The sequence below is a fragment of the Mesocricetus auratus genome, unplaced genomic scaffold (genome assembly GCF_017639785.1).
Source record: "Mesocricetus auratus isolate SY011 unplaced genomic scaffold, BCM_Maur_2.0 Super-Scaffold_4256, whole genome shotgun sequence".
NCBI classification, from domain to species: domain Eukaryota; kingdom Metazoa; phylum Chordata; class Mammalia; order Rodentia; family Cricetidae; genus Mesocricetus; species Mesocricetus auratus.
In genome coordinates this window covers 22,721,575-22,744,129 of record NW_024429182.1, presented here as the reverse complement: position 1 = coordinate 22,744,129, position 22,555 = coordinate 22,721,575, and the positions used below count along the sequence as shown (strand labels likewise).

The 22,555-nt window shown below is 43.4% G+C and overlaps 1 protein-coding gene across 1 annotated transcript in view; it reads left to right on the top strand.

Annotated features, from left to right (window-relative positions):
* The first annotated feature begins 10,978 nt into the window (after window positions 1-10,978).
* Window positions 10,979-22,555, top strand: part of Lgi1 (leucine rich glioma inactivated 1) — a 46,516-nt gene continuing 34,939 nt past the window's right edge. The window contains exons 1-2 of the mRNA XM_005063633.4: window positions 10,979-11,512; window positions 11,924-11,995. Coding sequence (XP_005063690.1) covers window positions 11,298-11,512; window positions 11,924-11,995 — 287 coding nt within the window. The 5' untranslated portion in view covers window positions 10,979-11,297. The remainder of the gene's footprint in view (window positions 11,513-11,923; window positions 11,996-22,555) is intronic.

Here is a 22,555-nt window from a genome sequence, read left to right as displayed (position 1 = left end):
GGCAGTGTATAAACCAAATTCTGTGCTATTACTAGTATTAATCTTGAAGAATAATGAAAAGACCTATTTTCTTGTTGATACTAACACATCCTGAAAGTTCTGGATCTTTCATTAACATAACCCTTCTTATACCCGACTCTGCTCCAGAAAAGAGGCCTGAGCTATGCCTCTTCACGGCTCTGAGGTTTACTCCTGCACTGAAGGAGAGTCCCTGGAACTCAGGTCCGAGGCTCAGTGGATACTGTCTTTGCTTGATCTTAGCCAAAATGCTGAGAAGCAGTAGGGGAGCTGGTCTTGATCCGGATCACAGAGTTTCAGATCCGTTCTGCTCTAAGACCTATTTTTTCCTCTAATCCTCTCCTTCCATGGTCCTGTGACAGCTTCAGGAGGAAACATATTAGGTGAGAAGACATGGGATAACAGGAGGCCAGTTAGAATAATCACAACTCACCACAAACAGAGCACTGTCATATGTATATCATTTCTGTGTCACAGCAATCCTTGGGAAGCACATAGTGTATCCATACCATCAGTGAGGAAACTGGGGATCCCAACACACAAAAACTTAGCCAGAGGCCGGTGGTGGTGGTGCACACCTTCAACCCCAGCACTCAGGAGGCAGAGGTAGGTAGATCTCTGTAAGTTGGAGGCCAACCTGGTCTGCAAATGGAGTTCCAGTACAGCTAAACTACACAGATAAAAACTCTGTCTTGAAGAAACCAAAACAAAACCCAACCCAACCCAAACCAAACCAAACCAAACCAACCAACCAAACAAACAAAAAACAAAAATACTTGACTAGATGCCAATGGTTAAATGGAAAAGTCAAGACCTGACCCATAACCCTCACACTAGATATATCTCTCGGGTGTCCCCAGAGTCTTGAGAACCAGTAGGTGTCTCCTGAGAGCCTCTAGAGCCAGGAGGAGCTCACAAAGGTAAGAACTGTCCAAGATTTCATAGACCCCATAAATTAGGAAGTACACTATGAACGGTTTGGAAACTGACTGAAGTCAGATTAGAAAGTATATGTTCTTGTGCTATCACTACAGTTCCCAGGACTCTGGTTCCTCGTCTGCACAATGAGGACCTAAGTGCCTTCGTGCAAGGCTGGTGAAGTAGCAGTCACGACAACACATGAGAAGCACTGGGCTTGTAGGATGCCTAAGGTCAGGCTTTCTCCCTTTTCCTGCCTGCACTACTCAGAGCAGTGGGGCACTGCCACATGTGAGGCCCAGCTAAAGCACAGCCCAGAAGCTATTGCAAGTCACCCTGGCCCTGGATCCACAGGGTATTAATCCCGTGCTCACAGCCAGTTCTCTCATCCCCTTGCTATTTTCTGGGGTCAAATTCTTTGCTTCTCGGGTCACCATTCCTACTGAAACTAAGGGGTAAAATAGAGGCCGCAAGTCATAGCAGCAAGAGAACACACTTAGTTCTTCCAGAGTGAGAGTACAAAGTGAGACAAAATGAAACAGAAGCCTTCGGAAGGGATAAGACAAAAGACAAACGCCTAACATCCAACAACACGCAGTCCAAGTCTCTGAAGCTTTCCCAGTTTAGTTGTATGATTTTCCACTTAATTTCACAATCTTAAACCAGAGCACAAACATGACATTTTTTTTAGAAAAGGAAAAATTCAAAGGACAGTTAACACTTTTTCTGGGCTGCTGAGAGCTGTCTTCAGAGTGACTTTGGCGGGCATTAGGAGGATGGAGAGCCTTTGTTTTCTGTTTTATAATTCAGTGTCCCAGCACTGGCAGGACCTCTGAGGGCCATGGCTCTTCGATAGCACCACCCCCCAAATATATTTTAGCTAAGCTATTTTGACTCTGCCCACGGTTTAGAATTATCCTTATTTATTTCCAGACAACCTTCCTTTGTAGAACAGATTTCTGTGCCAGGGTAGCTCATGAACAGAGTACTTAGATCTGATAAAATTCAAATATTCATACATAATTCTGAGAAAATTCTAAAAGTTAAGATCATAATTTATTACCTGAGATCACTTAGTCCTGTTTACTTCTTTTTGTTTACCTGTTGTTGTTTTCTGGACAGTCTTTTCATGTAACGGGACTAGTTAGAAATTGCTACGTAGCTCAGACTGGCCTCAAACTTATGCTCCTCCTGCCTCTGCCTCCCACAGGCACGGATCACCTTGTATGGGCTATCATAATTATTACTGCATACAAATTGTGAATGTTAAGGGTTTCACTGTGGCATTTCCATATGGCCTGTTCTGTTTGTTTTTGTTTTGAACTTATGCATTCTGGTTAAAGGCAGTACACATACACAAAGTGAAAGCATTTCTTCTAGTCTGTAAAGATGGGGACAGTGAGGTCTAAAGAAAAGGCAAGTCTTGGCCAATGCCACACAGTCACTACACAGTTCTTACCAGAACTGTCTATTTGCTTTTGATTCTGTATGAGCAGTATTCAGGTTCCCCAGCTAATGAATAATTTATTGATCAACATTCAGAAAAATATACCAAAAGTTTTTGCTATATTTTCAACAACACAGTCTTCTTTTGGTCCTTATTGCCCTGAGATGTAAGTACATTTGGGACAGGATAATTTTTTCATTGTGTATGAAGGACCCAAAATTTCAGTCACAGCATTCTTCATCCAACACATGCAGATGGAATTTTCTAGCTAGATTGATGGCAAAACTGCCCTCCCATGTTTCCAAAGACTTGCTAGAAAGGCAATAGTGCTCTGGACTGATACCCAAAAATTCAAAATGGAAATTCTAGAACCAAAACAAATAAGTCCTCACATGCCTCCCTGTCCTCTGCTCCCATTGCCTTCTATAACATTCTCCTTGCTAATCATTCAGTTTGTCTTGAAAGTTCCCTTAGCATCCAGGAATATCCACAAATAATGTTCAAAGATTCACTAGCTTCAGGTTTATAGAAAAAAATAAAAAAGCAAATAGACTAATATTTTCATAGCTGTACAACACTCAAGCAACTCTCTGTTCAGTACTGTCCTTGATTTGGTTACTGACAAAAGCAATTTATATGGAGAACACTGTTAGAGACTACTCAGCCCAACAATTGCCTTTGAAAATCAGAGTGCTAAGAGTGGTACCCAAGTCACACAGCTCACATATGGCAGAGTTACACCTTGATCCATTGCTCTCTTCTATATTTCAGAGACAATCTTTCCATACCCAGTATTTCCACGACCCAATCCTGGGCTATGCAAATAGACTAGTGTACAGACAGCGAACACTCACCATCTCATGGAGGCCCTACACTCACACAGATATTGCTTGCTCCCTTGTGAATGAGGCTAGATTATCTTTATTCCAGGAAACGGCTGTGATGCAAGGAGATGGTTCTGTGGAGATGGAGAGAGTATTAAGCTCTGAATCTAAGATCTGAATGTTTTATTGTAAAGCCAGCTGGACAGCTTGAGAAACCTCTGTTCCCTGAGTTAGAAGATGGAGGTCAATAACCAAACTGTGCTATAATAACTAAGTGGGATATGAGTCCAAAACTATAAACAGTTTGGAACAATATAAGGCAATGATATAGGTTATCATCATTATCATCATCATCATCATCATCATCATCATCACACTGTCTGTCATCATCATGACCAAAAACGACTGTTTTTCCTTCTCTGGGAAGGAACTGAATCAGAGGAAAAGCGCGGGGGGGGGGGGGCTCAATTTCTGCTGCTAGCATGAGCTAGGAGTTGCTTCTTCTCTTGAAGACCTAAGCAAGAGCCACCATTCACTTTCTGCTCGGCATTGAAGAGGAAGGAGAAAATGTATAAAGTCAGAAATAAAGATCAATGGTAAAATTAAACAAAATGTGACTTAATGTTTTTAGAGTAAACGAAAGTTCAAGCTCCCACTTCTAAACCGACTTCTCTTTTCTACAAAACCATTTTGTCTACTTTTCCTGGCTGTTGACCATTACCTTAAAGGGACAGAGAAGTAAGTTGCATGCGTGGCCTCTAAAGAAGATTTTTTTATTGCCCTGCAATAAACATTGAAATGGAGTTATATTATGATTGTCTCTGTTGTTGGGAATATTCAGTCACACTGTGAAACCTGAGATTTTGTTAATTAAATAAAATCAACCTTGGATAAGGAGGTGGAGCCAGAAACTAGTCGACAGAAACTAGTCAGAGAGAGTCAGAGGGAGTCCAGAAGATGGATAGAGAGAAGCACAAGAAATAGTAGGAAAGGACTTTGAGTGTGGTGGTCTTTTTTTTTGGTTTGGAGAGGCAGAAGAACCCTCTTTTTCTGAGATGCCAGTGAAGGAGGAAGTTCAGTTAGTTGCTCCTCAACCTCTCTGAACTAGTAGGTTTTCACCCCAGCCTCTGACTCCAGAGTCTTTGTTGGTAAAAATCGTTAAATAAATTTAGATAAAAGCAACAATAAGCAGTCAAGTTTGGTGCCTTTCTTCTCTCTGGACTGAGATGAGCAATACTGGCCATCCCAGTCTAGATGAAGTGCTCACTTTACTTTCTTCTTGTCTTTTTCTTGAAGACTATCACTTCGACTGGGGTGATCTTCAAATTCCCATTTTATCTCTAGTTGTATATGACCTGATCAGCTTCGTATTGAAGAGTAGGTAGAAAATTGTACTCTATTCTGGACTCTGATGTTTTGGCATCTGGAACCAGGCTGACCTGGAGGGACTGCCTTTCTCTAGCCAATCCCCAGAGATAGCAGCTGACTTCCTAAGGTGGGTGTGTCATTCACGCATGAACCAAATGGTCCAGACTCCATCCGCTACCAAGCATTGTTCTATAAAACTCTCACACTCCAGGAACCATCTACTGACCACTTCAGCCAAGAACAAGACACCCAGGAACAGCCTTATTGTGCCTCACCTTTTTCTTCAGAAGAGGCTTCTCCTTGTTCTGTCTGCCTCTTGACCACCCTGACACCTCCCTAAGCATCACACTGCCTCCTGCTTTATGCTACTACTTGATCCCTTAGATTTCCACAGGGGAACTTAAAACAAAAAACAGCTAAATTATAACCAGGCATGGTGGCACACGCCTATCCTCCCAGGACTCAGGAGGCGAAAGCAAGTAGATCTCTGAATTCAAGGCCAGCCTGCTCTACATAGTGAGTTCCTGAACGGCTAGGGCTACACAGAGAAACCCTGTCTCAAAACAATAACGACAACTAAATTATAACCTCTATGTGGCATATGCACCATAAGCGTTAAAAATTCCTCATGTAACTCCAAGGATCAGTGCAGTTTGAGACCCATGCTGAATTTTCACAGTGCATATATTCTAAGCTTATAAATCTTCATTGTGTTGAATCTCCAACCTCCTCTTGTAGACAATACAGGAGCTATTTTAACCTAGAAGTTCACCCATTCCATTATCTACTGCCTCTTAGTCTACAGTCATGTAATTTCACAGTCATCCTAAAGAGAGGTTGGATTTAGTCATTGAAAAAAAAATGATATTACACAAGACAATGAGGAACTTTGGTAAAGAAGGAGTTAAGATGATAGCTGGTTCAGCTGCATGCTGGGAAATGTAGTTCCATAGCAATGTCTTAAGGTGCTGGTACTGTTGTCCTCTAAAGCAGCATACAGTATATCCCATTCCCCATGGCTCATTAGGGAGGCAGCTAGTACTGTGGACGTCAGAGTCAGAAGTCCCAGGTTAGATCCCAGCACCAATGCCACTAGCTGCAGGGCCCTGGCCAAGCTTCTTCCCTCCTGTGTTTCCTTTTCTGTGACTATAGAGCAAATAAATATAGTTCTTTCTGGAAACAACAGGGATGGGAATAATAATAATCTCCAGCATAAAGAATTGCTGTGAGTTAGACATGGAATGTGTATTAGAATGTCAGCTGTCATGTAATGGCATTATGTAAGCATCTGACTTCATTTTTATAGCTTCTCAACTCTCCTCTGAGCCAAAGCTTTATTTTCTTGGACCAGAAAAAGTAAAAATCCATTGATTCTATCATTAGAAGACCAAAGTTTAGCTGTCCTTGAGAAATTATCCATAGTTGTTTGTCCAATCTGTTTCCTAATCATTTTTCTGTTAAACAGTGAAGTTGGGTGTGGTGTGAGAGTCCAGAGAAAAGGCAGATATTAGCTAGGATCTCCTGGTGCCATGATACATGCACCTTGGTTTTGTCTGCCCAGTGTCCATTCCTGTGCCTCTAGAAGCAGCACCTAGCTCTCCTTCAGAAGCCATCCCTATCCCGTCACACACCTCCATGGCAATGCCAGTCAAGATCCTCGCTTTTTCATGGCAAATGGATGATGGGCACCTGACAGGAGCTCAGCCTTCAGACTCTCTCCTTTGAGGGGATACATGAGGATAAGGACTCATCCAAGAATGCCACCAAGGTCCCTAAGCTCTCACAAGTTTTTCTAGCTCAAAGCCTGTTTGGCCAACCCTTTCTTGGGATTCTAGAGGCTCCCTATCACCATGGAAACAGGTTCCTGTATGCTTAGGTTGGCAGAGCTGACAACTGAGTCTGTCACTTGCTACCAAGGAGTCCTAAATGGTACTACTCCTGAATCCCTGTAGAGATCTGTCCCTTCACTGGCCACCCTTACCACACCTACTTCCTGTGTAACTCTCTCAGAACCATGCCTTCTTCACAAGCACAATGTAATTTATCTTAATGCTAATAAGGTATTATTTTGGCCTTATCGATGTGGAAAATGAGGCACAGAGGAGCTAAGCAATGTGTTCAAGGTCACAGAGCTAGTAAATTTTAGAAACAATGTTTTATCAGGTCCAATTTCTGCCTTCCATCAGCAAGTGCAGCTTATTGGATCATGCCCCTGCTGCTTTCCAGACTCCTGGAGTGATCAAAGACCCTTAGCATATTCTGATACAGTGTTTGGGAGGGTTTATATCCTTCCCTCCTTCCTTCCCCTTTCCCGCTGCACTCCATTCTTTCTTTTCTCCAGTTGTAAGTCACTTATAAGAAACAAAATTCATCTCAGCAGGACGGGCTCGCATACGTATTCATATTGAATGGAGTCAAAGGCGTCCGTGGTTTGTATTCAGAATTGTGTACTTGTAAAGTCCACTTGTACCCACCAGGTTGATTTCCCAGCTAACTGCTGCGTCTAACTCAAAACCCCAGATCTGCTGAGAAAGCTGCTCAAAATGACACTGCTTTGCTTGTCCGAGTGTTTGCAGAAGGAGGTGGGGCCAGGCCTGATTCTTTAAGGTTCCTAATGATTTGTTTACCACAGCTAATGTGGGGTTTCCTAGGCCACGCCAGCCTGAGGGGAAAATTGGGCTCATACCCACAGCACAGGCTGTTCCTCTCCGCCCTGTTTTCCTTAGCTCTTCTAGATGGCCAGCACACTCCTGGGACCCACTTCAGTCATTCCGAGGATGGCCCGGGAACGCTGTACCCGTGCTCCCAAACCTTTTGTGGTATCCTTCTCTTTGGCTCTGGCTCTCAGCTGGGGTGATTTGCCAGTTCCTACAACGGCTGCGGGGCTTGGGCCACCAAGGCTGACCTAGCTGCTCCTGGAGGAAAGAATCCAGTGACTGGGGGCACCTCAGCCTTGGCCGGGATGAGGATGCTGTTTGCCTCAATCTCTTCAGCAGCCTGCAACCTCCACTCAGTGCAGTTGTTCTGAGCACTCACAGCGGTGTCTCTAACTAGAGGAGACCCCTTGGTACAGGGATCTCAGAACGGGTCCTCTCACCCTCTTCAGCTCACACATGTTCAAGAGCTTTGGTTAAGAAGAATACTCACCCTCTCTCTGTGTAGCCTCCTCTTTCTCAAGCTCTAGGTGTAGTTGCTCTCATCAGACTGGTGGGTTCCTTTTGGTTCCCTCACGTGGTTAGACTCTTAAAACCACCAGAACCTGCCATCTAAGAGAAGTGTCCGCTTCCTAGGGTGACTATACACATCAACTGACCTCATATTTATGTGAAAACATTGCTTCCCAAGTACTGGGAGTCACATGATCAAAAGTTAATGGCTTGCTTCTATGATGATGATGAAGAATCTTTCTTATGTATCAAACCAACACCAAACATTTAGATATGTGATCTTACTCAGTCCTATCAATAACTATGTGCTACGTGCGATGATTGTCCCCATCAACAAGGAGAAAACTGTGAGTTAAGTAGGTCCATGGTCGCACCTCTGTCAAGTTGCAGAGACAGTCGTAGATTCTTCTCAGTTGCTCCTCTGTATCTCTGACTGGGTTCTGAGCCCATTTCAGCTAGGCCTTCCAGCGCCCCTGGGCCGCACGCCATCTCTGTTTTCTTTCATCTTTCCTGGGCCCCTCTCCCAAAGGCCACCTTGTCCACAGGTAGGTTGCCGGTCTTATCAAGCACTGATTTGCCACTTGTACATCTAGGCGTTCTACTCCTAGAACTTCTCGGGAGAACTTCTCGGGAGAGTAGGAGGGGAGGCATCACCAGCAGTATGGTCTCTAGTCTGATCTCAAATCTCTCGAGATTTCCTAAGCCCTTCCTCAGATTCATTTCTGGAGCATATTCCCAGAAAGGCTATCAGCACCCTGCGTGGCATGGTTTAAACTATGCCTGATCTTGGTGGGCGTTTTAACTGAATAAGGAATTCAAGTCTGGGCTTTAAATGCCATACAAAAAGAAAAAGTTACTGTCTTTTCAAAATGCCCATTGTAAATTGTCCTTAGTGCCCCCCTCCCCCTAGTGGTCTTTTCTCTGCTTAAACTGAGCTGAGCTGCTACAAGCGAATGGCAGGGGTAAAGTTTTCATCCTGGCTTCACCACACCAAAACAGAAAGACTGTGTGGCGGCAGAAGCCCCAAGCCAAAGGCTTATCGGACTTGATAGCTGGTTTTATTTGAGAGTGAATCCGAGGGAGCAAATGCCCTGTTTGATTACATTGATTGTTTGAACCAAATATTTGCCATTTGTTTTGCCCCATGCAGGGTAGTGGCTCTGTGAACAGGCATCTATATGGTGGCTCAGTACCTCAATGTACCCATCAATGTGCAAGGAATTGAATCCAAGGTCCCTGAAAATTTTTGAGGTCATTGCTTTGTAGTTACAAAGTTTATTAGAAATTAGGAAATTAAGACAGCAGCTGTTTGAATAAAATGAGTCTGCATAAAATTTTCACAGTGTAATCACATTATAGAGAGAGATTCCCATCATGCACTTGCAGAAGAATTCAATTAAAAAAATTCAACTTGCAGCCAACTTTTAAGTGACACAGTAATGTTTAACTGAGACTTGCCCAAAGGTCTGGGTTTCTAAGAACAGTCTCTTGCATTCTTTTCCTACAATGAAGCAATAGTACAATCCATTTCAAAGTCAGGACTTCTCTGAGATGGTCTTTTTGAAACATACACCAGAAAAAATTACTGCTTGAAACTGCATAAGCATCCTCCGACTGTTCAGAGCACCCCAGACTTTGCACACGCTGCCCCTCCTCCCTCCTGTCTTTGGAACTCACTCATTCATTGTTTCTTCAGGGAACCATGCCCTGACTTCTTTGACCAATGCAATCCCCTTTATTTTAACACTGGAGTGTTATGCTTGAAGATGAATATATGGTTACTGTGACTACACCATGCATTCTGGTGTTGCTCCAAAGGCACGCTTGATGTCCCCCATGTGCACGGTGACTGCAGGCCCTGGTTTTGAAGCAGAGTTTCTACTTCCATAGAGTCCTCTGGAATCATCATCATAATCATCACCACCACCACCGTCATCCCAGCAATTCAATAAGAGAGTGATTAGGACTGTTACCACCTTCTTCTCACAAAGCCAGTAGAGTTAAAGGAGCAATTGAGCCCAGGGTGGTGGCACCTACCTGCAAGCCCACATCTTTGGGGACAGAATGAAAGAAAGTTCAAGACCAGCACACGCTACAAACGAAAGGGGTAACTGGAGTTAGCCTAAGGTCAGCTACAAGATGGAAGAGAATGGCAATGAATGGACCTTGGGGAGGGGTGGGTTTGTTTCATAATGGTACGGGCAGGTGGACAATCCTTTTCATATGTTCAATTTAAGAAGCAAGGAGAGGAAGGACCATGCCTAACTTACTAGAGTGGCTGTGCCACCTTAAGGTGGCTGCCATTGGCATGGTAAAGACCTTCTCTTCTACCCTCCTAAGGATATCGTCACCCTGTTGGACTGGACAACCCCACCTCAAGGCCAGGTCATCTTGATTTTGTCATTAAACAAATTTCCTTTTCCAAGGGAGTGTCCTCTTTCCTATCATATATGGCAATACAAGAGCCTGCGGTTTTTATTTGATTCTCACAGCCATGACAAGACCATCTACCCTATGGTCCCCAATCTACAAACCTGATAGCTCCCCTGTCTAAAATCAGCTAGTCCCAAATGACCTGAGATCTCAAAGCCTGGTTTCCTGCTTACTCCGCCATCCTCTCCCCCTTCCCCACCCCCTTTATCACAGCCCGCTGGGTTTTTTTTTTCAAAGCCCCAGGAAGCCCGAGTTGGCTGCCTCCTGCTGGCAGGGAGTTCGTTCCAGCCTTTTGGAATAACTCTGCCTAAGGGAGAGAGCAGGAAGGGAGGAGAGTAGATTAGACACAGAGATGGTTTACAATTCTGTCACCTCCCTCACCGTGGAAGAAGTGGGCTGTACATAGTGGTAGAGGATTATGAAAATACAATAATTCATAATAGCTGATAAGTGCCAGAAAAGTATTCATTCACATGCATTCCTTTGAAAGTGACAGTCTCCATGCGTTCGGGTTTATCTTTCAACAGTGGCATCACCCAGGTGGACTCTGCAAGGAATAGCATGGCTTTAGCGGCAGACAGAGTTTCATTTAACTTCGTTTTCCCAACCAAGACTGCCCCCCCAAGCTAGTGTTCCTTACTAGGTTGTTTGCTGCACGACAAGCAAATTCCCAGAGGTTCCCAAGATTGCCCGCATCCTATGCCGAGATGACTGCTCCACCGCCCGCCCACCCACCCACTAATAAGACATAATGCCGTCCTATTTTTGGTAACAATTAAAGGGCCTCCCGGTGAACGCAGAAAGCTGTTTATTTTCTGTTACATCACTTCGCTTGCCTTCGAAGACTGCTCTGTGCTCACTGTTTGCTGTGATGCGAGCCGGCTCTCTTCCTCCAGCAGTTGGCTCGCTCCCATCTCACAGCACCTCACAGGTCTCTTCCCCCCGAGCAGTTCTCTGCCTGAGCGAGGAACAGCTCACGAATCAGCTGGAGGTCCCTGATTTGAAAAGGCAGACACAGAGGCAGAGAAGGGTGGACTCCTATGTGACCTGTTCCTAGAGCAAGACAATCAGCAGCTGAATTCCAGAAGCCCTGTTCATGTGTGGGGATATTTTCTCGACTGCATGGAATCAGGAAGAAGCAGAAGGATGGGAAATGCCTGCATCCCCCTGAAAAGAATTGCCTATTTCCTATGCCTCTTTTCTGTGGTTTTGCTGACTGAGGGGAAGAAACCAGCGAAGCCAAAATGCCCTGCCGTGTGTACTTGTACCAAAGATAACGCTCTATGTGAGAATGCAAGATCCATTCCACGCACCGTCCCTCCTGATGTTATCTCACTGTAAGGCCCGTAAGCATTTTAATATCTAATTTGCAATTTAAAAAATTCCAGCTGGTAGATTTGGGGGTTTGTATGTATTCTGAGAGGGGCATGGAGTGGGGGGGGGATTCCTCTCGCATGCTTGGCCATTTGACAGCACTAACATTTTGCTGTATTGAAAATTTGTGATTTCGATAAGCTGCTCCTGACCATGCTTAGCTAGCCCCCACCCTGGACCTTATTCTGAGGTACCTGGAGCAGCTCGTCTCTCTCTCTTGCTTCATCTGGGAAGGAGCAGAATATTACTTTATAAAACAGTGTGGAAATAACAAATGTTGTGGCAAATCGGATTAACATAAGGTCTGTTCTCTGTGTGTGTCTCTTTGTGTGTGTGTCTGTTTGTTTTTGTGTGTGTGTTTTGTTTTCTTTCAGATCCTTTGTGAGATCTGGTTTTACTGAAATCTCAGAAGGGAGTTTTTTATTCACACCATCGCTGCAGCTCTTGTGAGAAATATTTATATCATGACTATTTTTAATGTGGCATATATTTGGATAAGGCTTCTTGTAAAATAAGCTTAATATTATTTGTGTTGAATGTGACGATGTTTCTGCAAAGGGTGAGGATATCAGTACAGCGGGAGGTAGATGGGGCTGTTTGTAACTTCACACCCACAATGCAGGTTGATTCTTGCATGGGAAAATTCGATAACCTGTAATGCTGTCTATGAAGTTGTTGGGATGTCGTAACAAGAATACCAATTTTGATGATCTTACTTTCATTTTTAACTTGGGAACTTTGGTTATTTTGCGCTGGAGTTCTTGGATTTGTCAATGCAGAGCCCAGCATAACATATGCGCTCAAGATGTTGTTTCTCAGGGATCTGGGGCAGGCTGCTCCTCTGTATGATTTACCATGTGGGGAGAAAGAAGGGGGGAAAAAACCACACCATTGGTTCTTTCTAGGTAATTCCTTAAAATACCAATTCTCAAGAGACTGCTTTCTAATCTAATCTAATTTATAACTAGTCCCCTCACAGTAAGGGAAAGATGATATTAATATAGCAAATACTCCATGCTGTGTTTTGAGTTGGCCACAAGGGAACCACATATTCAGTCCATGTCTGAAAATATTCAAAAATAGCATTGGTCTAGGAAATGAGATCTCTTCACAGACGTAATGAAATATGTATAATTTGTTCTGATGTGTAATGTTTGACAGTTGGAGTCTAGTTCTTAATGGGGTATCACATGAGGGTCAAGGGGTCTTTCCATCCCACAGAATCAGTCTTGGGTTGCCAGATAGACACTCCCAAGGCAGACACAGTCTGCTGTCAATATACTGAATTTGAGGTATCTTAACTGTGTGATCAAGATCCAAGTTTTTAATTTATTTGCTTTCTAGATTTATATTTGTTTCCTTGTTTTGCCATTTCATGAGGCTATTTAGACACAGGCAAACAGTGGGAATTTGATATTGGAGAATCCTGTGTTCAAATCTCATGCCACTGATCTTGCCCCACTACTCACTGGAACTTTGTCACGTAGTCTTGTGCAGACTGAATGTCCCCTCCCCTCAGCTTCCTTAGCTACAAAATGGAAGCTATAAGACATATTTTGAAGTGTTGTAATCAAAGAGAAATTCAAGTACATAAAACTTTTTTTAAAGGAAGGGTCTCACAAAATTCATGCAGACTTTGACCTTACCGCATAGTCTGGCTGGCCTTCAGCTTCTGGTCTTTCTCCCTTTCCCTCCCCTCTGCTGGAGTCAAAGGTGAGACCCATCACATGCAGGGTTAGGTCAAGCTCAGCATGTGACAAAGTCTTACGCATTTTATAAGTGCTGCAGCTTTAAATTTTTACATCAAGATACGATGCTGAAAGTTACTTAAGATATTGTGGGGTCTACAGGAAATCCCCAAACTGGTTCAACTGTTTCATTACATTTATAAACTTGATTGGGTGTTTTGACATTATGTAACAAGGATCGTTAATGTCCTTCCCCTGGCTAACGCCTCTGAGCGATTGCCAATTAAGTGAAGAATTCCTAAGGGTTTATCGTTTGATTATACAAAGTGTTAACATGTCAAAGAAAAGAATTTTACGACAGTTTTTTTTTTTAATACAGAGTGAGACAACGTCTATGTCTTTGTGATTAGTTCTGCTTATGGTGACTCTTGGTCATGTAAATAAATGACTTGCTTAAAATGCCTTTTTTTTTTTTTTTTGTGCTAAGGCACCTGCCTCTTCCTGGGATAGTCCAATAGATCAGTCCTTAAATCTCAAGCATTCTCATTCACCCCAGTGTTCTGTCAGCCTGACACTAGGTGGACATTAGCTGGACACTGAGAGCCTAGACTGCGCTCTACTTTGTTTTCATTGGGTGGACCCGGCCACACTGAGCACAGATGCTGGGCAGTGTCATGGAAATAGTTACCGGCTGCCGCGGGGGTAATGTGATTTCACCTATTTAGAATCACAGAGGGAAGCCAAGGGACTGGTTTTAAATAGCCCACACCGAGTGTGTGCCATGCCCCTCTGTCCCATGCTCTGAGTTCCTATGGAACATTCCAGCCTTTATTTCTAAAAGCAGTTCAGGTTTCAGAAACAACAAAGGAGCTGGTAGTTCTCTCCTGTATGTCCTTAGTTACCTCATTTAGCTGTCCTCAACTCGGTAGGTTTGGCCACACTGACCTTATGCAAAACCATCAAAGGTCAAAGTTTGTCCACAGGCTCCAGGACCCTGTTTCTAAAGACCATTTCCCATGCATCCTGCTCATCGTCTCTGCTTCTTCCTCTTCTCAAGAAAAGGCCAAGTGAAATAATTTTCACTGAGTAAGGAACTCAGTGGCTCTGGCATGCCTGTGGACAGTGCTTACTGCCCTGTGCCCTGAGAACCCTCCCTGCTACCGACCTGCCCCTGGGACAGGAAGACCAAAGGCATCATGTAGGGTTGGCAATGAATCCTACTGATCCGTTATATGTCTGTGAAGAGAAATTTTAGAATCAATTCTGCTTGGCCATTATTGAAGGAAGTTGGTTTCTTTGTTGTTTGAATAGAACAAGAAATGTCTGATTCCAGCTAAATGTGGTAGTGCACCCGTGTAACCCTAGTAGTGCTGGAGAGGCTGAGACAGGAGGGGTTAGATTTTGAGGTCAGCCTGCGTACACGGTGAGATCCCATTAAAATAAAAGGAGGGGGTCTGTGATGGGGTAACCCATTTCTAGCACCCACCACAACAACCTGATATGGTGCTTATGATCCCACATGCTTCTTCATACCTTACATAAGAGAGATGATAAGTTCTTTTTGAAATGTCAGCCTCAGGTTCTTAGAGAAGCAAATGGGGTACCCTAAATTACATGCAGTATTTGGGGAAATATACTGGTAAGCTGTGGCTGGCTGTGTGGTAGGCTGTGTTGGAGAACAAGAAAAATAAAACCCACACTCTGCTAGAGAGGAGAGAAAAATTAAAATGATCCAATAAAAATTTTATCGGATGAGTTGTACAAAACATTCTTTTAAAATATCCTTTCTGGGGAAAAAAGTTCCAAGCAAATGTCATTTCCTTCATGTTTTTCACAGGGCCAATTTTGAAACATAACCAATGAGCATGGTTATGCATTCCCGGTTGCTCTCCGTGCTAGAGTGGTGCTTTTAGTGAGTGCGATTTGGAGAAATGTGTTTTCACACATTACAACCCTGTTCCTTCCCAGCTCCAGACTGAAATCCCCAGTGATGCGGGCTCATGACAGGAGTCTCAGATTTAAGAGAATAAAATGTGGCCTTGCTGCAATTTGTTTATGCCATGTTAATGAATTAAGGCCCTTCAACTCTTAAAACACTCCTATTTTTCTGGCAATGAATTCCAGAAGTAATTTTAGTATCACACTCAAACAGAACAAAAACTGTACAGATTCAATAAGGCCAGAAAAAAATATCCATTTTTTTCCCCAATGAGGTTTAGTCTTGGGTGAGATGCATAATTTACCTTGATGTGGAGAAAATAGTATTTAATAAAATTAATGCACAATTGACACATAGATATATAGTCTGTAAGAAATAAAAAAACAAAACAAATAGGAGACATATAGCATGAACAAGAAATAAATTTGTTCTTTCCAAAGTAATTCATTAAGACCTTCACTGTTTTATTCATTCAGAGCTGATATCCATGGATGCTCTTGCCCTTTAAAGCCCCTGGGTTCTCTATGTGGCAATACTCAATGAATACACTCAAGCTAGACCAGTCAGCTTCAAGAGTGTGAGGACACTTTCCTAGCTGGTTATATGTAGATGGATATGTCTTGGTATGTGTCCCACAGATGCCACTGAGGCAGCTTTGTCTACCAAGCTCCCCCCAACCCCAAGTTTCCCTTTTCCCCTAGAATCTATAGGTATGTAAGGTCTGATCTCCTTAACTTTTTAATTAAAGTTTTTTGAGACAGTGTCTTCAATACAGCAAGGATGATTTTGAACTTCTAACCCTCCTGCCTTCACTTCCCAAGTGCTGGGATTAAAGGGTCCGCCACCACACCTGGCCATCACATTCTGTTACCATGCGGTGCTGGGGATCAAACCTAGGGCTTCATGCATGCTTTGAAAGCATCCTACCAACTAAACTACACCCCAGCCCAAATGGCTGATTTTTTGTGTGCACAAACTACTTCTGTAGGGGGGTGCTTTTGTTGAAAACCCATTTTATCCTTCCAGTTATTCAGGCCTGAAGCCTGAGGGTGACCTGCTCCTCCTCCCTTGATGCCCACTTTCACCTGGGGAGTTCCCTTCTGAGCAGCCTGAGAAGCTGCCTCTTCCTCTTCTCCCAGAACTTTTCCTGCCCGAGGGACTTGCAGGCTTCTGCAGCACTGCCCCCAGTTAGAGCCCTCTCCATTAGTGTTACCTTCTTTGAAACAATAGCTCTCATTGTGCCACCCAAGTGCTTGGAAGCTTTTAATGGTTCCTAGGAAGGGAGAAAGTCAGAGTGCCAGAGCTGCTGGTGTTAATAGCACTTGGCTCTTTCCTGTTGTCCTGGACTGTCAATCACAATACTGACCCCAGCCTCTCTCTCCCCATATACACCAGGGACAACCACATGAGAAGGAGTCGTCTCGGTTTTAATCTGGTTTCCCATGTTCTGAATGCCTCTACTACTGACTGGAGTTTGTTACTTACTTGTGCTTACATCTGGTCCATGACTGACTGACATGCAGGCTCAGCAGTGAGCCATGCTTAGGAAAGAGCCTTGGGACTGTAAAAGGCCAAACTTTGCTTCCTATCTATTTGTGGATGCCAATCCCCAGAGCCACAGACTTCTAGTAAAGCATTTTGTTTTCGTACCTTGGCCATGGTTTCAATCTTTCTAAAGTTTGATAGATCCCAGCTTCACAGAAATTCATGGGGTAGAGTACTGGAAAATGGTCGGTCACAATGACCTAACCCCCCCCCCCCACACACACACTACAAATGCAAAGAGATATTCCAAGTTCTTCTAACGAGACTGCCAGCACTTTGGAGGCAAAGCATCTAGCCTATCTGAGACCCACTTTATCTCCAGCCTCCTTTTCTCCACTTTGCTGCATGTTCAGCCTCCTGGGTTCTTAGTTTGACTGAAGGCGCCAACAGGTCTCTCGTCTGTGAATGGTAAATAGTCCATGTACCCTGTCCAGAGGCCGCAGAAGCATTGCTAAGATGAGAAAACCATGAACACGTAATTCCCCTGCTTCTTTGTACCTGCCTAGTTAAAATCAGTGTTTATCAGGTATCAATGGAGGGGAAAAAGCAAGTATTTATGGTGTAGTTGAAAGCAATAACAAAACTAGAACAAGAGATTTTGGTGACCCGTATAGCAGGTACAGTGTTGGACTTTGTGAGGGACACAAAGGTGATTGACATGCAAGGTCACCCTAAAAATCTGTCATCAGAACCATGTGCAGCATTGGTGGCGATGGTGACACCAGCTGGTGGTGTTAACATGGGCAGAGGAATTATCGCAGGTGCTTTTCTGTAGGAGCTGTGACGTCACCTCTGCGTCACTGGTGAGCTGGCAATGTGGCAAGCATTAGTAGCTTTGTGCTCAGACACTCTTGAGTCCCCTCTCTGATGCTTACTAGTTGTGTGATTCGGGGTAAACTGAGCCAAGCTTTGACATCTATGGGTATGGAATGGTTATTTGCAATACAACCTATTGCATTGGATAGCAACAAGGTTTAAACTGTATGAATGACACTGTTCCTTTGAATCAGTGGAAACTGGCTTTATGACAGAGATTGGTTTCTTTTCTTTTCTCCGCTTGAACCTGTCATTGTATCACACTGCTATCTTTTACCATCTGAGCTTATCTATAACCCCAGCTCTAAGGTTCTATGGGTCTATGCACAGGTCTCTCTCAGAACCTGCTGAGAAATCTTGCCTTCAATTTTTTTCGTAGGAAGTGTATATTATTCACCTGTAAACAAATGTGCAACCCTCTCCCTTCTCCCTCATGAATGGATAAGCAGAACTGCGGGTTGTAAAACATGTCTGAGTCTGCTTAAAATAAGGAACCCGAGCCAGTCTTCAGATGGGTGGCCCTACAGTAGGATGAGAAAAGGTCTAAACTGGGATTTAGGACGTAGGACTCTAAAATCCAGTTTGGCCATAAATGGACTATGTAGCATTGGGTAGGACATGAAATGTTACTGGGCTTCAGCTTTTATAAGCATAAAACACCAAAGGAAGACTAAGTTATGGCTTTAAACTCACATGCTAGTTGGGGTGGTGAGATAATGAAGAAAGCAGTTGGTGTGGGGCAATAGGAAGCAGTGGTGACAGGCAACCTGGAGAAGATATGACTTACTCAAAAGTGGCATCCTTGTCTCCCACTGATTACTGCTAATGGGAATATGGCACAAGAGAAGTGCTCATTACCCCCCCCCCATCCCTTTAGGGAAAGCAGAAATCTGGAAGCATATTTTAAACAGGATAAAGACAAAACAAAGCATGAGCTGGCATTGGGGGGACATTTACACTAAGACTGAGGCTTTATCCAATTTTAAAATTCTATTCTATTATGTGGGGCTCGAGAGATGGCTCAGTGGTTAAGAGGATTTGCTCTTGCATAGGACAGAGGTTCAGTTCCTAGCACCCATATGTTTTTCACAACCACCTATAACTCCAGTTCCACTACCTTCTTCCTACCTATGTGGATAATGTACACACATGGTGGACCTACATACATACAAAATAAATACATTTAATAAAAATAGAAATTCAAAAATATATTTTTAGAAATCTGCTATATTCTAATCTATGAACAGTTTACAATAACATAGAAATCACTTTGTTAAAGAAACATAAAAATTATATCAATTCTCACAAACCAGCAAATTAGATTGGTAATTAAAAGAACCCATGATATAGCATTGGCTTTATAGTTATTGCTAAAAATACTAATGCATTGATTTCATGACACCCTAGGTTCAGCCCCTTATATCTCTACCAAAAACAACCAAAACTAATAATAGTCCCCTAAATAGTGAAATGGGGCCTAACTGGGCCTTCTGTGTGGTAGCTGAAAAGAAACAGTATTTTAGTATCACTCATATAGATCTAAGATTAAAAAGGAACTGTTGGACCCACTTACACAGCAAGACGGTGGCTGTCTGCCTACATAAAGTGCAATAAAAGGCAATGAACTGGGGCTGTGGAGATGCCTTGGTCTATAAATAGCTTGTCACTCAAGCTTGAGACCCTGAGTTCAAGCCCAGCACCCGGTAAAAGTTCCAGGCACCGTGACTTATATCTGTGTTGGGAAGGAAGAGGTGGGGGGAATCCTTGGAATTTGCTAGCTAGCTAATTTTCTTGAGTTAGTGAGCCCCAGATTCAGTGTGAAACCCTGTCTCAAAAGCAGAGGCAAACAAGAGAGAAAGATGCCCAATATCAACCTCTGATCTCTACATGTGCATGCACACATATATACTCATGCAATACACACATACACACACTCATGCATACACACGTACACACACTCATGCATACACACATACACACACTCATGCATACACACATGCATGCACACACACATGCATGTACATAATACTCTTGCACACTCATGCACACACATACACACTCATACACACATGCACACACACATACACATGCACACATACTCATGCATACACACATTCATGCACATACGTACATACACATACCATATTTTTGAAAAAAATCAAAGGAATCTCTAAAGAATAGAAGCTAAAATGTGTAAGTACAAATAAGTCAGAGAATCCCCCATGAAGAGTCATGAATTTATCCCATGTCTCCACAGCTAAGTATATCTACTCTTCTTTAAGAAGTCTCACTCAAGGTTTACAAGCCATCAATAAAACCAGTTAAGTTTTGGCTAGAGGCATTGGATACTTGTCCATTGCTTGGTGCTGTCCACTCTATATTTCAATTTTTATCTCATCATCATGAGCTTCTTAAGTGCACAGAATTCTCTCCAGAGAAAACACTGAGTATGGAGGAATGCACTAAGTCCAGAGGACGCACTTGGTACAGAGGAAGTCTAAGCCCAGGTAGCCCCCTCAGTGTCTGGTGAGTCCCAATGAGCAGCAGAAGTGAACTGGAACCTTTGCCCTTACTGCTAACTGCTTCTGTTTACTTCCTTCTGACATGAATAAATCTTGGGCTTTGCAAAGTTTTGTTCCCCAAGTCAAATCCCCTGTCAAAGGGTCACCCTTTGCCATTAACAAGGTTATTCAGGGCAAATGTGGCCCGATTTCTGGGGACAATGACTGAAATGGAGTTCCAAATGCTCTCTCAAAAGAGTGGCAGAATCGCTGGCAAGGACTTCCTAGTTTCCCTAGGTTGCAGCCTTCATTTGTATGTGTAAGCGCTGGTCTCCTTGCTTGAAAAGAGAGACAGGCAAGTTGACAGAAAGAGAAATGAACTAGTAAAAGAAAAGGCCTCTTCTTTCCTTCAGAGTTACATCAGAGAGCAGTGTTCTCTAAACCTGTGTCCAGTTCATCTGCAAGAATAAAGTTGGGCGCTCCAATGAGGACAACGGCATGCTCCATCCCTGATTGGCTGCTCACAATGCACCTTGGCATAGAAAAGACTGTAACTAAAGCTGTTCTATTCTTCTCAATGTCCCCTAGAACACAGGTTCTACAGAACGTCTTTTAGAACTGTCCACACACGAAACTGAGTTATTAGCTTTCTCATTGATATCTCACTTTGTTCTAAAGTGACATGGTGGCAAAGCGTGGACAGGTCACGCCTACCATTCTAAAGGAGAGACAAAGCCATCTGATCCATCAAGAGATGACTCAAAATGGTTTTGTTGTGTCTCACCTCCAGGATATCCACCTGGTCAAGTAGTTTGGCATGTATCTGTCTTTTCCTTAGGGGCCTCCAAGTAGATGGTCCTCTCCCAGGAAGTAGATAATGACTTGCAGCGCAGGCATCGGATAAAAGGCTGCACAGTTTGGAAGTACTCTCACTGTTTTTAATTGAATGTTCTCATTATTGTTTTCTTTGTGGCTGAACCAGCACTGCCCCGGACACGTCCCATGAGATCCTCAGTTTGTGTAGATTTCAGTGATTGACAGGTCCTGCCACCAATTAGATTGGGAACCTGCATGTTTAATTCCCCCTTTGAAGAGTCTATTTAAGGGAAGAAAGGACTTGCAAAGCTAAGAACCCTGATTAATCCCTTCAACCCACTCTTCTAAACTTAGCTACCATTTCTTCTGCATGTGATCCCCTCAGTACCTGGAAGGTCTTGGGTCAGAGTGCAAGGGAATGAAGCCTGGGAAACATTGTTCTGGTTTGTGGCTACTGGGCAGGGCTGGTGGGACCAAGGTGAGGAAGCTAGCTGTGCTCATGGACATTAACTAGTCCCAGTGGGACAATCACGTAGGAGCCCAGAATTCCACCTGTGCCACTTACAAGGTTTAAATGGCCTCACCTCCTCTCACCTCAGTTTTCTTTCTGTTTTAAGTGGAGACTATAAAACCCACATTGCAGCATGCATTGGAGGATAAAAGAGATGTCAGGCTGCTGAAGAGGAGGCCTGTCACGGATCCAGCTTCAGATAAAATTTAAATCACTCCTTGGTGTTCCTGGGAGATAGATGATAATGTCATACAAACACAGAGAGAGGGAACCGTTGGCTAGCTGTGCCCATTTCTAGAAAGGAAGCATTTTGATTGTCGTGAGATGAGATTTGATGAACTAGATCATAAAGGGTAGGCACATGCCCAGAAAACTCTTACAGATTTGAAGTCTATATTCTAATTCTGTTCCACCAATGACAAAAAAAAGACACCTTTGTCACATATTGCTTATCCTCTGCCAGGCTCTGTTTCCTCGCCTGTCTATAGTGGAATTAGATTTCATGTCTCTAGAGTGCACACACACACACACACACACACACACACACACACACACACACACACACACCCTTGGTTATGTGAAGCCAAACTAAGGTTCTTCACAACCAATCCTTATTGGAAAGGAGGCAGATCAGCTGAATTACATTGAAAATATTTTTCAAAGATGAAAGTCAGAAATAACTGTCAAATAATGTGTTCTTCAGCAAGGCTTCCCACTTTAGTGCTTCTCCGTCTTAAGAGCATATTTTTAAATATTCAGATGTAAATTATTCACGTGGCACATGCACTCAGAACATGGGTGCTTAGCCGACGTGAACCATCAGCCTATTGTTAATTATTCTTCAGTCAGCCCTGTTCTTTTGGATAATGAACATTACCAACAACCAGGGAGTCTGAATTGGCTAAGCAAGACTCTAAACACTTTGACAAGTCCCTCCCGCAATGCTGCCACATCCTCCAATAGCTATAATGTGTGCAGTTTGTCCTCCTTAATGTGTATATATAGTATACATATGCCCAGACCCAGAAGAACCTGGATATGTACTGCATGTTGTCAAACACTGCCCGTGGACCATAGCCCGGAGCATACCTATCAGTCTGATCTGGCAGGAATGGCTGCCAGAACCTGAAACTGAATTGGGTTCACCCCATCTCTGGTGTTTTCTTCGTGTAGATACTCCCTGGCAGATG